This window comes from Syngnathus acus, chromosome 2, assembly GCF_901709675.1.
Source record: "Syngnathus acus chromosome 2, fSynAcu1.2, whole genome shotgun sequence".
NCBI lineage: Eukaryota > Metazoa > Chordata > Actinopteri > Syngnathiformes > Syngnathidae > Syngnathus > Syngnathus acus.
This window is the reverse complement of record NC_051088.1, coordinates 6,494,505-6,510,649: the sequence shown is the minus strand read 5'-3', so window position 1 is coordinate 6,510,649 and position 16,145 is coordinate 6,494,505. Positions and strand designations below refer to the sequence as shown.

The window sequence follows — 16,145 nt, the reverse complement described above, 5'->3', positions numbered from 1 at the left end:
TATGATTACAATAGCAGCTAAAGGGATGCTGGAAGAATTTCAATTATATGGTCAAAATCTTCTCTCCACCTGCACAATCTAATCTAATGAGATAAGCTTTGTTGAATAAAAGTCATAAAAACTTGATCAAAGATAACACTCGCTTTCACTTATAATCTCATTTAGCCCTGATTTTGAAAGTCATTTCTTTTTTCAGAGTGCATTCTGCAATTGACATTTGACCTGTCCAGCGTGACCCCACTTCCCAAGTCAGCTGTACTGATCCAAATTAAATCCCGTGATCTAATCTTTTGTCCTTTATGTAAAACACCGCCGCGTATGCGCCGCGCCGCAGTTGCAGTTCAGATTACAGGAATCCCTTGCTACATCGCGGTTCGTTTATCGCGGTTTCACTACATCGCGGATTTTTGAATTTTGAAAATTTGTGAAAAAATTCACATATAAGTCACTTCTGAGTATAAATCCCCCCCAGCCTTATTGTCCGAAAAATACGGTAAATCTTTTGAGATAATTTGGAATGCTAAGAGAATAGACCTTCTCTGGAATGTCACTGTTATAATTAAAATTTTACGGATGAATTCTAACTTCGATTATACTTCGCTATCCTCTAATGTCAATTCAGGTATTTGTTACTAAACACAGTATGCATTTGAATATAATTGCTCACAATGTGACAAGATTGAAAATTGTACTGCTGAATCGAAGAGATGGAGACATCTATTTACGTAACAGGCATGACTTCAGCACTGCACCTGATGACATTCTGTGAGGAGGTGGTTACAACCCGTAGTGATAATCGTGTGTACCGGTTTAAGGAAGGACGAGGTGTGGGTGTGTCTGACAACAATTCTATCCAATTAAAGCACCTCTCATTCCCTTGAAATGCGATGTGCAAGTGGCGCACTGATAGTCCTCGGCATGGCGGGAAGTGAAACTGATTCGACTGAATTTGCTTGATGTTCTAATTCTATTTGTAGATTTCACAAAAAATAAATAGGGAAAATCCATGACTTGAACTGGGTAGTCTTGGTCTAGTTGGTATGGAATGATCTATTAGCCTAAAGGCTAGTTGCAGTTTGCATGGTGGGAGCCATCTGCCTGTCTTATCATGAAAGAATTTCTGTGTGTATGTAGTTTAGGTTTCATAAAATGTCACAATTGACAAACTAAAATGTAAGCAATGAAAATGGAGATGTGCTCTGTACGTGTAGTATGTGACACTTTCTTCTAATGTCTACTATGTACTGTTTGTGTTTGGACAAACTAAAACATAAACAATGAAAATGTAGATGTGCTCTGTACGTGTAGTATGCAAAACGTTCTTCTATCGTCTACTGTGTACCGTTTGTGTTTGGTAGTCTTGCAGTTCACTCAATTGACTTTTTCAGACACCATGTGATGGATTACTGATCAACGTGAGAAAATGAGGTTGGATTTGATGTTTATGTTTGTGTGCCCAGTGATTAATTGGCTACTAATCCAGGGTATAGTGTACTAATCCAGGGTGACTATATCACCCAACGTCAGCTGCGATAAGGTTTGAATTCCTCATGACCTTGAATAGGGTAACTGAAAATTGATGGTTTATTTGCGATATAAAGTTTAAAATAAAACACATAAATCCCTGGAATGAACTTTATTGATATGTTTGAACCTCACAGCACGACTAACAGACAGACTCAACCGGACAGAAAGAAAAACCAGGATGTCAGAAAAGTGTTTGGAATTAAATGGCCCTCGTATTGTTTCAAAACATCCCTCAACTCGCCTCATAACATGAGCAGACAATCTGCAGGCCAGCATACATACACAAATAGCAGAACGTCTATGATGAAATAAATAGAAGATGGTTTAGTTTTCTTCTTGTCCAGTTTTCGATTCAGTCAGCTTGTGCAGGGTTTTTTACTAAAGAAGTCAAGCTAATCACTGCAATGGTTTTAGTCTAAGGGTTAGTTACTGTTTAACTAAGATGCCATGAGCCAATTGGAGCAAAAGATCAGTTTTGGCCAAATTGAGGTTATTGTTATTATTGTTGCAGCGAATCTTTGATGGCTGCCTCTGGTGTTCAGAGGTTCTTGGTGTCGGTGGTGGAGGACACAACCTTGCCATCCACAAGGGTCTGTGTCACTGTCATGACCTTGGTCTTGATTGTTTTCTGCTGTTCCAGAGCATCCTGGAGCCTGAAGAGAGAAAGAAAAGCAGGAAAAGATCAAACATCAAACCCTAGAGCTCAGTTTACAAACAGATTTCTCTCGACTGAGTAATCTACACACTGGAAGTCTTCGCCATCCAGCAGCCGTCTGTAAGTAGCAATCTCGGCCTCTAGCTTCATCTTCATATTGAGCAGAGCTTCGTAGTCTTGGGTCTGCAACTGGATGCTGTTGCGAAGCTGAGTGAGTTCGGCCTCCAGGCTCAGGATGATACTGTTGAGTGACTCGACCTCCATGTTGTAGCGCATCTCTGTGTCCCTCAGCGTGCCTTCCAGAGATAATTTCTGCAAAAGTGGACGAGACATGAAACGAAGGAGTTAACGTGAAAAGAACGAAGCCATCTGGCTGATGACAGCACCATAGCGACGGGTCAGCCATGTGTAAAGCTTATGCCAACAAAGTCCATGGGTGGGTGCTGAGTTGGGCATTTCAGGGAGCTGAGATAAGCGTTGTGTTCAGGTCAATGAAGTATGTCAGCTAAGTGCTTCTCACCATGCTCCTCTGGGACTCCAGCTCGATCTCCAAGGTTTGAAGCTGTCTGCGTAGGTCATTCAACTCTGTCTGGGAACTCTTCAGGGCCTCTGTGTTCACATTGACTTGGGTCTGCACTTCTGTGATCTGAAATCAAAATTGGAATGTTAAGGTACCTCAAACAAAGGCACTGGCCTTGGGCGAATTGCAATTTGTTTTCAGATAGTTTACCTGAGATTCATGCCATGCTTTTAGTTCATCTTGGTTCTTCTGTGCCATCTTCTCATACTTAGCCCTTATTTCTGCCATGATCTGAGCGAGATCCTGTCCTTTAGGAGCGTCAACGTCTACGTGGACTCCTGACTGGGCGATCTGGTTACGAAGCAATAGTACTTCCTGGAGAGAGAGGCCGCAATACAGTTGTTGTAAAAAGTCATTCAGAAATTGGTGTCTTTCGAACTTCTTGTCATACCTTGATGAGGTAAAATAGGTGTATATGTAGTAAAACCGTCTGAAGCTACTGAATGTATTGTCTGACCTTTTTCTCAAACACCAAATATGGATTTCATGGTTGTATTGGCTTTACCAAAATAAAATCAATATATTCTTGTTTCAGATTTCCTCTATAAAACATTGCCATGGATTTTTTTTATTTCTTTTATTTTATTTCATTTGAATTTATTGTTTTCCTGAGTCTACGAGAATCTCTCAGGAAATGTCTGACATTACACTATTGTGTGCAAGGCTATGTCCAAATTAGTATTTCTAAAGCAATATTCCTCTCTGTTTTGGCTTGCAGAACTCTGTCTGCCAAATATATCTTGGTATGCAAAATATATCTTTGGCCTTATTGAAACACATTTGGAGGTTATCAGTTTTAAATGCCTACTACTAAAGTCATTTTAGCTAATCTGAAATCTGAAAAATGTCATTCCCTGAAGAGCATAATTAACAAAATGGGTACTTTTTAAAAATAGCCGTTTGTATGGACAGGTTTCAGAATACCTAAGAGACAAATTGTTTGCAGTTTTACTCACGTTGTCGTGGTTCTTCTTAAGGTGGATCAGCTCCTCCTTCAGGGTCTCAATCTCGCTCTCAAGGTTCATGCGGCTCATGTTGGTGTCATCAATCACCTTCCTCAGACCAACAATATCAGCCTCCACTGATTGGCGGATAGCCAGTTCAGACTCGAATCTAATCAAAACATATTGATTACGTGTAAAATAAAAGGTAAAATTCCAGATTAGACCTACTTTGCTCATCTGAAAACTCTTTTGCTAATCATTTAGCACATTTAGTATTTTGGTAACATACATGAGTCATCTGTCTGTAATATTGTGTAATTTGGGACGCAAATGCAACGATGATGAGAAAGTGACGATTTATCACTACATAACAATTATGATCATGACGAGGACATATTCATCCTTGGAGCCATTCAGCAGTCAAACAGGACGTGCCTGCAGCTGTTTGGCTTCAGGTTGCATGTTACATCAAACAATCGCGCCTTACTTCACTCTAAAATCGTCGGCTGCCAGGCGAGCGTTGTCAATGCCGAGGAGCAGGCGGGCATTGTCCATGGTGGCGTCAAACACCTGCAACAGGTTTACAAAAGAGGAACGCTATTCAAATTGAAATCCGATGACAGGGAGCGGATCAAAACGCTTTCTGTTGACATTGACGCCAAAAGGCTTTCAAATATAAAAAGAATATGGGACGGCCTTTAAGCAGTAGATCTTTTGGTTCATGCGTATTAGCTGATGGTATAAAAGCAACAAGCAAAAGCTATTAGTAATTTATCTCTTCTTAAATATGACACATTTATCCAATGGCCCTCCGCTCTTTGGCAGCGTCGCCTAACATTTTGGATAATGGATTAAATGAATGTAGTTATTGTTTTGCCTTACTACTGTCATCCCAAGCCATTGGCCTTTATGCTAAAACAAGTCCAGTTAGATAGTAGCTAGGAAGAGTTTAGCTATTTTTTTTTTTCAAAAAATGTAATATTCCCCCAAGTAAGCGGATACAATAATATACCGCATTATTAGCATTTTGGACCAAATATATCCAAATATCTGTAGAAAACAGATGTACTTTGACTTGCACTATAAAGTAAAAGTATAAAGTTAATGGCATTTAAGTGGATTTTGTATGTTCTTGTCCAAAGACCTTCATTCTATGGCTTTACCATATCATACACTTTCCTATTAAATAAATGTTCAATAAAAAAGTAGGTCAATTGTTTTTTGGTCCCATTGGAAAAGTGAGCGACACACAAGAGCTACTGACTTCATATGTACATTTCAACAGACTCATGGTTGGTACTGTTTACTTTTGGAAAGCGTACAGTAGATAAATGGGGGCATCCAGGTGGAAAAGCCCAAGAGCCAATGAGCGACTGCCACAGAGTCAACTGCTGCCAAACAGGATATTTAAGACAACAGGATGGGGGCACGTGATTTGCATAAAGATGGTGGTAATAGAGGTCAGGGTAGTGCGTGTTTGTGTGTTAAAGCTTGCGTGTGAGCGTTTGCAATGGGCCGTTGACTTTAGCGCTGTGTGGTTGTTGCTGAAGTTTGAGTCTGTATTTTTTCAGATGGGGGTTGAATAAACTGTAAAAAAATGGCAAGAAGGAAAAGATTTACATTAATAGGTGTCATGTTTTTACCAACCTGACTCCATGATATTTGTGTTGCTGCCTGTATGAAACTGTAGGTTCTCTTTGTTTTCCTTCCCAATTCTGTTTTACCACTTAAGGCTTTTACTCACTGGATTGAGTGAGTGAGTGAGTGAGTGAGTGAGTGAGTGAGTGAGTGAGTGAGTGAGTGAGTGAGTGAGTGAGTGAGTGAGTGAGTGAGTGAGTGCTAAATAGCAAATGGAAAATTGATACACAATATTGCACATTGCAGTGAATTAAAATAACTAAAGTGAGTGTTTTTGTCCCTGAGGCTTTATAGTTATTTCATTTTGTTTATCTTCATTTTCCGGTCTCTGTGACCTGTCCTGATCTTTCTCCCTACTGTTTCTGGTCCAACCCCCAGTTCCTGGCCCATAGAGGCAGAGGGGTGGGGGTTGCTGTTGAAGGTGGGGGGGGTCTTTGCCATGGACCCACAGGAGGCCAGTCTACACTGTCTGCTAGGTATTCACTGCTGATGATTAACACCGACCACTTAAAGGTTTCTCACAAAAACACATTCTCACGATTCTTCTCAGCTAATGTCTGACACTTGGTTTCATTCATTCATCTCACCGATGACCTGGCAGCCCCATCCAGCATGGTTTTAGCTTAAAGGACATAAAGTACATGGCCCAAATTCATCCTTCCTTAAAGTACATTGCCTCACCTTCCTCCTCAGGTCATCCAGGATGACCTGGTACTTGCTGTAGTCTCTGAAGTCCGGTCCGCTCTTGGCCAAGGCCTCCTTGATCTTAATTTCCAGCTTCTGGTTGGCCTGCTCCAGGTTTCTGACCGTCTCCAGGTAGCTGGCCAAGCGGTCGTTGAGGTTCTGCATGGCAAACTTCTCATTGCCCGTGATGTTGCTTCCGCTCCCGGACACCTGGATGCTGCTGGAGAAGCCCCCTCCTATCTGGCCCATTCCCGCTAACTGCCCACTGCGCTGACTGGATGAGATGCTGACACGGTTCCCCCCGGCGCCACCGTGGATGGTGGGGGCCCTGTAGACAGAACCTTTGCCAGAGGACGTGGTGCGCACCGAGTATGTAGTTTGCTTGGAGGTTTGCATCTTTGCTGGAGAGACTCAAAGAGTGAGGCAGAGGCTGGGTTAGCTGAAATGGGATCTCACAGACACAAGGCAGAAAGAGAGGGCCGCTAAACTATATAAACCTTTTGGGCCCTCAGGTCCGCCCATCAGACCGCTCCCCCTCACCCTTAGTTACCTCCTCCTTTTCCACCGGCCAAAACCGCAGCAGTGCTTCCAGCATGCCTGTCCTTTACAGTTTGTCCCAAGTTGGTATATTCATCGTAGCCCTGCCATTTTGAATAGTTTATATCTTTATGTTCATGTGTCAACATGTATCAACTGAAAAAAGAGCTATTCCCTATAGAGTCATTCATTACTTGTCAGTTTTGAACAATAAATGAACAATAAAGCAGCATCAGTCCTTGTCTTAAACTTGACTTTTTTTTTACACATAAGATAAAATAATATTTTAAATTCTGTTGCTCCGCATAAGCCACACACAAGTACATTGCAAACACTATTAAGTCCTAAATTAATAAAGCATTTAAGAAAAAAGCTACTTCACTTGCAACTTTATTAGCATATATCTAATATACATATATATTATAAGTGTTTACAAGATAACTACTTCACATGCAACTTTATTAGCATATAATTATTTTTTTGTTCAATTGGATGGATGGATGTTTATCTTTGTGACACACATTCTTCACTGGTATGGGATTGAGAAACAACCATGACTCAAGTTGTTTCTCGATCCCATTTAGTCAGCTGGGTCACATCCTGTAAATTCATGCCCCACCCGCCAAAGGTCACTCAGTTTCGATTATGTCAGAAAATAAAGAAGTGTACTGCAATGAACTTCTGATCATCAAAATTCTCATGAAACAGCTCCATTTGGAGAAATACAAGATGTTTTAGCAAATACTTGCGACATTGAATATATTGATAAAATTCAACAAAATATTTTTAAAAGATTTTTGCCTGTAGTATTGATTCCGTCCTCCTATTTTTGCAGTATTGTAGTGAAAAAAACAAAGTCAATGCCATCATTGACAAATCGACTTCAGCTTGGCTTTCATCTTATTAGTGTGGATTTAATAAATTTGAAATCACGTCAGATCTATAGCAGGGGTGGTCCAAATCCAGTCCTCAAGGGCTGCTGTCCTGAATGTTTTACATGTCTCCCTCATCCAACATCCCTTACTCAAATGATTAGAATCGTTATCAGGCTCATTCAGAGACTGCTGATGAGCTAATCATTTGAATTGACAGTTGGACAGAGGGAATGTAAAATGGGCAGGAACAGCATCACTCAAGTACCATGATGCAGGATTCCAATAAAAATCCAAAAGGCAGGAAAGTGTTAGGGTTGACTTTTAATCAAATGAATCTTCCACCCTAACTATACTTATGTACATTCAACCAAAATGAGCGTGTGCTCAAGAACCCAACATCTTGTAATCTGCAAATTTTTAGGCGTGTTTACACTTGTTTGCTATGTTTTGCTATTTAGTGTGTTTCATCCGGGTGAAGATATTATCTCACATGTGAGTATGAACATTACTTGAACCAAAGAAATGGACTAGTCTTTAAAAATGACTCCATCAAATCCATCTTTTTAATCTTTTCTATGGACTGGCAATTGCATAGCTGCCTTTGATTTTATTTGTGTGGAATTTCCAGTCAAGTGCTGGGTAGATTTGAAGGCTGCATCAAGAACTGGTTTAAAAAATATAAAATATAGCTAGTATAGACTTCAGATCACCTGCAATATTAAGAGAAACACTATTTGTTTGTAAGTAATATTAGTCTTAATGTTTCTTAAATATCATGAAGCATGACATAAATTATCTTGACCTCGTTTGAGTGTGATGTTGTTCCCTCCGAGCAGGATGTAGGTTGTAATTGTCCTGCTCCCATGAAGGATATGGTCAAACAAAGAAACAATTGCACAGTCTCCTTAGTATGCACATCAGAACAATGACTTCTGAGCTTGGGTAAAAACATTCCAAACATGCCTCCTGCAGGTTTTTAACAAACGCACATTCCATTCAAAAGACCAATAAAGCTCAAAGATATGCAAGGAGCCATGCTTGAATCATATAAAAATGTAAGATTATTTTTCAGATAGAAATGCAGAGGCGTAGCCAAGCCGGGGCGGCGCCCCGGTTAGGACTCCCTGCGCCCCGGTTGAAAAAAATCGAGCTTTTTCGATTCTTCATTTTCATGCCGTTTTTTTCTTTCGGTCTTGCGCGAATGTGCTTGCGCTATTCTATGTGCGCGATGTTATCCATTCACCGTTTGCCTCCCGGACCCGGATGTTGTTTTAGCGATCAGCGAACGGCGTGGGTGATGTTCGATTTTTTTTCCTGTGGGCGTGCGCCCCTACTGGAAAAATTCCTGGCTACGCCTCTGTAGAAATGTCAGGCTTTTACTGGAAAACAAATATGAAGCAATTTCATCTTCTTTGGAATCCACATTGAAGTGAGTCAGGATCAGGTTATCGTGTGACTTGATTGCTGACAATTTGTTTTCCGCCCCATCATGTTGTTGAATCTCACCCCAGTGTTTTGTGTGTTTGTTTTTCCGGAAGGTACACTTGGCAGGACATTTAAGGCTAGGAAATACACGACAACTACCCTTGCGTTGCAGTAAAAAGTTAAACAAACGCGACTTACATTGAGCACAGGCATCAGCCAAATCTTAGTACATCCATCCTGAACTTTACCCCCTTAAGGTATTAGTCCCAAATATACTGTAGACAAAACCATCCCTGAGCAAACAAGCCTCAGTTATTGCTAACCCAGTAGGAGGTTTCGGTATGTCTGGTTGTCGTGAACATCATCCAGTATTTTGTCTTCATCTGAAGGTGGTCACACCTAAATGAGAAAACAGACGCTAAGATTCAGCGATAAGACAAAGCAGATGAGGGTATCCAGTTTCAAATTCACAGTAACCTAGATAAGATTACATATGGAGATTATTTGGGATTGCGGTGCCTTGATTTTCTCATGCAAACCGACAGACATAACATCTAGTTTGATGGGCTCTTCCAATGTTTTTAATATGAACAGTAATGATTAAACATGAAATGTTAATGTTAAACATGACACCTGAAATTAAATTTAGATGCTTACTGAGTGCAAAAGCAACCTTGGATCAAGATTGTACTGAACTAATAATTCACCCATATCCAGAGCCACAACCAGATATACTTTATTTAATGTTGTTTTTCCTTCTTATTTCACTTCCTCCCAAAGTTTTATGTAAATCAGAACAAACTCCGATGAAAACATCAAGACTTGGAAAGTGGTGCTTCATACTGTAATGTTGCAATTGTCTGTTTCTATTTTTCTATTCTATTCATCTATTTAACAAAAGCAAACATTAGCAACATCTAACAATTATGTTGAATGTAGGACTTAATTCTGTATTTGGTCACAAAAGAACATTTTGTCAGACTTTAATGACGGCAAGGACTTAGAAAGCCTCAAAGGTTTTGGCCCACTGTCAAGAATTTAGTCCATTATTAGGCAGTCATCTATCTCCACATTATGACTGGGTTCCAGCTACTCACTAATCTCTTCACACTAAGGAGGCAAAACAATTTAGTTCCTGTCAACAAATTATGGATAGAATTGGACAAAGCTTAAAACAGAATCAAAAAGCTTAAAGAGTAAATGCTTTTGTTTGGAATGTGTAAACATTTATTGAAGCATTTTAGATGAGGTTCTTTAGCTTGAGGCTTAACTGAACTCATGTTTTAATCAATTACAATCATTATATATCAGATTATTTTAATTATGTGAACTGGCCTTGAACACGTTGGTGCACCAAAACACACAACCAACTGAAACAAATTTTCAGTCAGCCATTGCAACAGGTTGTGCTGTTCCCCAAACCATAGAAGAATTTTCACGCATTCGCAGGAAAAGTCCAAATAAGAAATCAAGGAAGGGAAAGATTTTGTGTATATTGATTTTTAACCTGTTGATCAAACAATGAATCCACTTGCATAGCTTGTGTGTGCGAGATTGTGCGCGTGTATGTTTTGGGGGGCTTTCAAGAGGGGGAAGCTGGTGCACTGGCCCATGAGTATCTTAGTGAAGTTACTTTGAAGTCCCTATTGAAAAGTTAAATCACATGTGCTCTCACTCGCTTTCTCTCTTACACGCACACACACACATCCACACACACGAGCAGAGTTTCATAAAGTGAGCTGAGCTTCAATTAGGTCACAAAAACAGAAAAAGGGTTTTCCTTAAATAATATCACACCAAAAAAAGACAATGTTTTCATGTCTCTATTGGACAGTGCCAAGTGAAAAGGGTATTTGAACCCTTATGCTATAATGACTTCTCAGAGTGCTAATCAGCGTCAGGAAACAGCCAAGCTACATACGAATTGATTGGACGTGTCTGCGCTTGGCTGGAAATATTCACAAAAATATTCCTAAAAACTTTGATATTCTTCAGTGCAGTCTATAGATATGCAAAGTTCTCTGCTGATGGTATTTGTCATGAAAAGAAAAAGACACCATCAAAACATACTGTGAAGCATGATGGAGAGGAAATCATGCTTTTGGACTGCTTTAGCTCCTCAGGGCCTGGACGCATTGCTAACATAAGTGGAAAAATGAATTCCCAAGCTAATGATTTGAGTAAACTGAGCAGAGAAAATACACCAAGTGAGATCTCTAAAGTCGTATTTAACTGAGGTCATGGAACCACGGTCACGCATGATACGTCATGAGAGACCGATTAACTGGGTGTTTTGTGCTGTCTTTGACTTTGAGTGGCTTTTTTTCAAAACACAGGAGCAACCTTAAGAGAAGAAGAATGTGATATGAAGAGTAAAAACAACACTACAAGCTACATTCAAATCTCCATCTGCACCATACATGTTACTGGACTGGGTTTTGTTTACTCTGAGAAGTCACACTGTAATAATAAGAATAATAACAATAAACTATTCTTGAGTTTTAACTAACTGCTATAGCCACACCTAAGTGTGAGAGGCGTCCATGAGTACTTGGAATAGGAGTGGAGATGCTCATTACTTGACAGATGCTGAGTCAGGATGTCACAAGGCAATTGCACCTGAAGTCTGAATGTAGCACGCTCCTTGTAAGTATGTGTGCTGGTGTAAAAGTCAGAAGCATGCACTCACACATAAACACATTCGGTGTGGTATTTATACCCTGTGAGTGTGAAAGCGGTCGTCACTGAGATAATCCACTACTGAGATATCAGTACTGTGCTGGTCGGTTCTTTTAAATTCCCCATTGAAAGAGAAAGAGGGAGAGAGAGAAACAAAAAAATCAGCATCTTGGCTGACTTGGACGACTCAGACTGTGGAGTTTTTGTTCAAGGGGTCCATCCTTTCTCTGTTTTGACCTTTGAGGCCAGAACACCCACGGAAAGCGTTAAATCAGAGCAAGCCCTGACAATTCGGCAGCAATGAGACAACTGAGAAGTTTCATTCGCAGACCCAGTCAAAGAATTGTCCAGTTTTTGACAAGGGGTCAGCTGCTAATCAAGCCCTTGGCTTCTCATAACTAGACACCTAAATCAGTGGGAGGACAAGCCACAGTAGAGAATTTCAGTGAAACTCCTACAGCAGGCCTTCAGTCACAGCTTCAATATGGTTGCAGCTTTTATTTTCTGGGGGTGGTGGGGGAGGTCAGCTCCAATGTCACAAGGCTGACTTTGTAACTATGTGAGATTGTGAGAAAAGAGTGAGAAAAGACTTCTTCTAAAAAACTTTGATCGTTTCTTACAATGTAATTTGTACTCTTGATATATTTTTTAAAATGTGTTTGTGCATTCTGCTCTGTGTTGCTATGAACAATGGCAGTGCTGGGTGGGGGGGTCACTGTCCGCTCCTGAATTATCCTTCACATTTGCATTATCAAATTGATTAGGATGTTACCCAATCAGCAGCACATTGACAATCATATTGTAAAGCTGCACACAAACACAACAGCCAAGTCTTGACATTAAATGTTAGGATAGACAGACTGGGCTCTATCGTTTCTATTTCTGGGTGGGGTGGGGGAATATTTGCATTTTATTTTGTATGGGTTTTCACCAACAATTACTGTGTTTTCAAAAAGTCAACTCAATGTAGTTTTTCCATAATCCTGTTCAATGATGAGCAAACACCAATTGACACAATACCTCTCAAATTAGCGACGTAATATCTCTCTGACTAGTTGTTGTTGTTGGTGGTGATGAATGAATGAATGAATGAATGAATGAATGACATTTGTGTTATTAGGTCATGCATGAAATATGAAGCCCAACTCACATAGATTCATCAGACACCAAACAATCAAATGACCTGACACCACGAAATATACAGTCAAAAACAGTCCTTCATGTAAAGGTATTCCTAATGAAGTGCCCGGTGAGGGTTCGCTGCAACCTAATATCAGACTAAATATCAGAAGGCAAAGCGTGACAGCTGGAACAATGCAAATGAGCACCAAAAAAGCCACAACAACGGTTTGATTCAGACGCACTTCCTGGTGGTCAGAGGTTGCATGTCTGTCTGGGTGTACATGAATTCTGGTCTTTTCAGGGTGGGGCACTGGAAAAACGTTCCCTAAACTAAACACGCACATGTGGAAGACATTACTTTGCTATATGATATTAGTACCAACACTTTTAGACACAGGGTTTATATCATAAATTGAGAGGGAACGTCCATCTGGGAATGTTTGCTGTGGAGCCCCTTGTGCATTTTATGTGCATTTTGGTCCTTTTGCTCAAACACACGCGCACGCGCTCGCGCACACGCACATGCACGCACACACAACTTTTTTTGTCTGTTGCTGTGGAGTCGCTTTAAAGGCCTGTTACATAACGTTATGGGGGCAGTGACGTGGAAAAGTGACCTTTTTAAACAATATGCCATTTGTTGAACACATTTCACTGCAATCTATCTATCTATCTATCTATCTATCTATCTATCTATCTATCTATCTATCTATCTATCTATCTATCTATCTATCTATCTATCTATCTATCTATCTATCTATCTATCTATCTATCTATCTATCTATCTATCTATCCATCTATCTACATAACTGCCTGTCTGCTTGTCTGTCTGTCTGCTTGTCTGTCTGTCTGTCTGTCTAGCTCACAACCAGCTCAGACCTGGAATGTATACACAGTCTGTGCTAGATGCGTTCTGTGCAGAGGCTAGATGGAGTGTGATGATTTACACTTCTAGGTGGCAGTTGTTTGGTTGGTATGCAATAGTGGAGACGTGTTCTCCTGCACATGAAAGGGAAACATGAATTCTAAACAGGAACATTGTGTTTTCTTCTCGTGGCTGTACGGAATGACATTACGAGAGCATTGAGGGAAGATCCGAGCTTCAAAAGAAGACAAAGCCAGCATCTGACCTATAGGACGGTGTTTTCCTTAACGAAACACAGTCTACAGCGCAATGGGGTGGAAAGTTTTTTTTTTTCTTCTTCTTCTTCCTATAGTGCTCACACAAGAGTGAATACATGGCCTAAATCTTCTTTTTCACCCTGTCAGCTTCTTTCTTCCACGCAGACATTATGGCCGCCGCGTCTCCTCTCTCTCATTGCAACCCGCGTCTTCACTCTGTAATTGCTCCCAGAACCTCCTCCCACTGACTGATGTTGAATTGTGCAAGGAAGAGAAAAATTCCAAACCGAGTCCTCGCTGTGTTTCCACGGCAACGGGAAACACATCAGACTTCATTTTGGGAAGAAGGCCTCTGTTTCGGTAGGCTATTATTTTTACCCGTCCTTTGAGCACACACGAAAGGCCGGTTCAGAAGGCTCCTGGCAAACCCCTGCTGGATTTGACACACCACATTTCACAAGTGTGTGCAAGACCACACCGCAGTAGCCACAGTTGATTTTTTAGGTGCTCAACTCCCGTGGTGCCGAGCTGCTGCGAGAGATGTTTTTGGACACAATGGGCTCGTTTGAGTGGACGGTGAAGAAAGTCCTTCCAGGCAATTCATAGTCAAGGACAAAAAGCCTGAAGTGAGTGGGTAGAAAAATGACCACTGTCTGGTCACAAGGAATGTACCAACTGGCCAAGATGGTCTTGGGAAGAATCATCCATTGATAGCAATGCGTGTGAGAGGGAAGTGTTCTTCTTCATTGCGCATGATTCAAAGGAGAGGCCAATGACAAGGCCGTCTCTTTTGTCATGGGAGGTCTTCCTTTTTCAAAATTGACAACTCATCATTTCTTGGATTTCATATGATTGTGAAACAAGTTCAGTCAGTGGCGTAGCCAAGCCGGGGCGAGCCGGGGCGGCGCCCCGGTTAGGACTCCCTGCGCCCCGGTTGAAAAAAATCGAGCTTTTTCGATTCTTCATTTTCATGCCGTTTTTTTCTTTCGGTCTTGCGCGAATGTGCTTGCGCTATTCTATGTGCGCGATGTTATCCATTCACCGTTTGCCTCCCGGACCCGGATGTTGTTTTAGCGATCAGCGAACGGCGTGGGTGATGTTCGATTTTTTTTCCTGTGGGCGCGCGCCCCTACTGGAAAAATTCCTGGCTACGCCACTGAGTTCAGTGATAGTCAAATAGACTGAAGCTGCTTTGTTTTACAAGAGCTACTGACCCAAAGAAATGTGTTCCAGTGAAATCTAAGTTGGCAATGTATATCTTTATTCAAGCACTGAATTACATTCAAGCACTGAATTACATTCAAGCACTGAATTACATTCAAGCGGTTTCTACGAATTACTCATTGAGAAAAGAATGTCTATAATCTAATGAGACATTGTGAGGAAACGTGAGAACAGCCTCCTAAATGAACAGTATCCCCACGTATGACTAGTGGTTGACAGCAGATATATCCAGAAAATTCTGCAGACGAGACTTATATAACTTGAAAAGCAATATAGAAAGGAAAAGTCATCCCTATTTTTTGGATGCCATTGGTTTTCCCCGCCCATCTCATAAGTGCCTCTTGAATTTGGAGTCTATTTCAGGTGACTGACTCATTTCTACCATATAATCAGGTTGTGGCTAGCCAACGGCCGCCTCACATGAAATGAGACGTGGATACGGAGCGGAGGCGGTTTGAGGGAAATCCTTCTCGCATCAGGGTATCCCCCCTTTCAGGAAGTTCTTTTGTGTATTTTTCCCGTTCGTCGCCACCCTCAGATATCCGAAACGACCATATGCACGTCTGGAAAGCATTACATCCAGCGATGGTTTTCCACTCCCTTTTTTTATTTCTGCCTTTCCATTCCTTTTTTTCCATGCCACGTCACTGCAGCGTTGTATGAATTTAATGGATTCCAAATGGTACAAAAAGCAGTGCACTTTTTGTGCACCTCTCCAATTTGCAGGCAAACACGCTCCTGTGTGACTACATACTGCACATACGTATTGAAAATGAGTGAGACGAGTGAAGAATATAACATATGTATACCAGTAGCAGCGTATCTATATGAAGAGGCAAAATGACAATTTGGACACCTCTCACAGTGCCGCTAGGAATTTGTCTGTCTGGCAGCTATCTGTTGACATGTCAGGAGGTGACCTGCTGACCTTTTGGAGCTCGGTGCTCCCTGTTTTCTCCTTTAGGCCACTAGGGCATACATACTCTGTGTTAAATATAAAATGCAAATTGTCAGCAAAGAAAAACTGTGCCATCTGGTGGGACACCATGTCAAAGGAAAACTCGCTACTACTACAACTACTATGACTATTTATTTTCGAGTCTTGAAAACCCCTCCCACTGTTTGCTCAATTC

At 41.0% G+C, this 16,145-nt stretch overlaps 1 protein-coding gene and 1 long non-coding RNA gene across 2 annotated transcripts in view; both read right to left on the bottom strand.

Moving 5' to 3' along the window:
* Positions 1–1,621: 1,621 nt before the first annotated feature.
* Positions 1,622–6,514, bottom strand: LOC119119786 (keratin, type I cytoskeletal 18-like). Its single transcript, XM_037246384.1, has 7 exons — positions 6,026–6,514; positions 4,194–4,276; positions 3,719–3,875; positions 2,913–3,077; positions 2,703–2,828; positions 2,274–2,494; positions 1,622–2,180 (listed from the first exon to the last, which is right to left on the bottom strand). The coding sequence occupies exons 1-7, from the start codon at positions 6,422–6,424 to the stop codon at positions 2,066–2,068; spliced, it is 1,266 nt and encodes a 421-aa protein (XP_037102279.1). The 5' UTR covers positions 6,425–6,514; the 3' UTR covers positions 1,622–2,065.
* A 2,292-nt stretch (positions 6,515–8,806) lies between these two features.
* LOC119119787 overlaps positions 8,807–16,145 on the bottom strand; it is a 31,539-nt gene continuing 24,200 nt past the window's right edge. The window contains exon 3 of the long non-coding RNA XR_005097398.1: positions 8,807–9,264. This is a non-coding gene — a long non-coding RNA (uncharacterized LOC119119787). The remainder of the gene's footprint in view (positions 9,265–16,145) is intronic.

Bases quoted from the DNA above. Each gene is read 5' to 3' on its own strand.
- LOC119119786 (XM_037246384.1), bottom strand. From the start codon at position 6,424: ATGCAAACCTCCAAGCAAACTACATACTCGGTGCGCACCACGTCCTCT. The intron at 3,876-4,193 runs GTAAGGCGCGAT...TGTTTTGATTAG, and splicing joins GCCGACGATTTTAGAGTGAA to ATTCGAGTCTGAACTGGCTA. The intron at 3,078-3,718 runs GTGAGTAAAACT...CTCTCTCTCCAG, and splicing joins TTAAGAAGAACCACGACAAC to GAAGTACTATTGCTTCGTAA.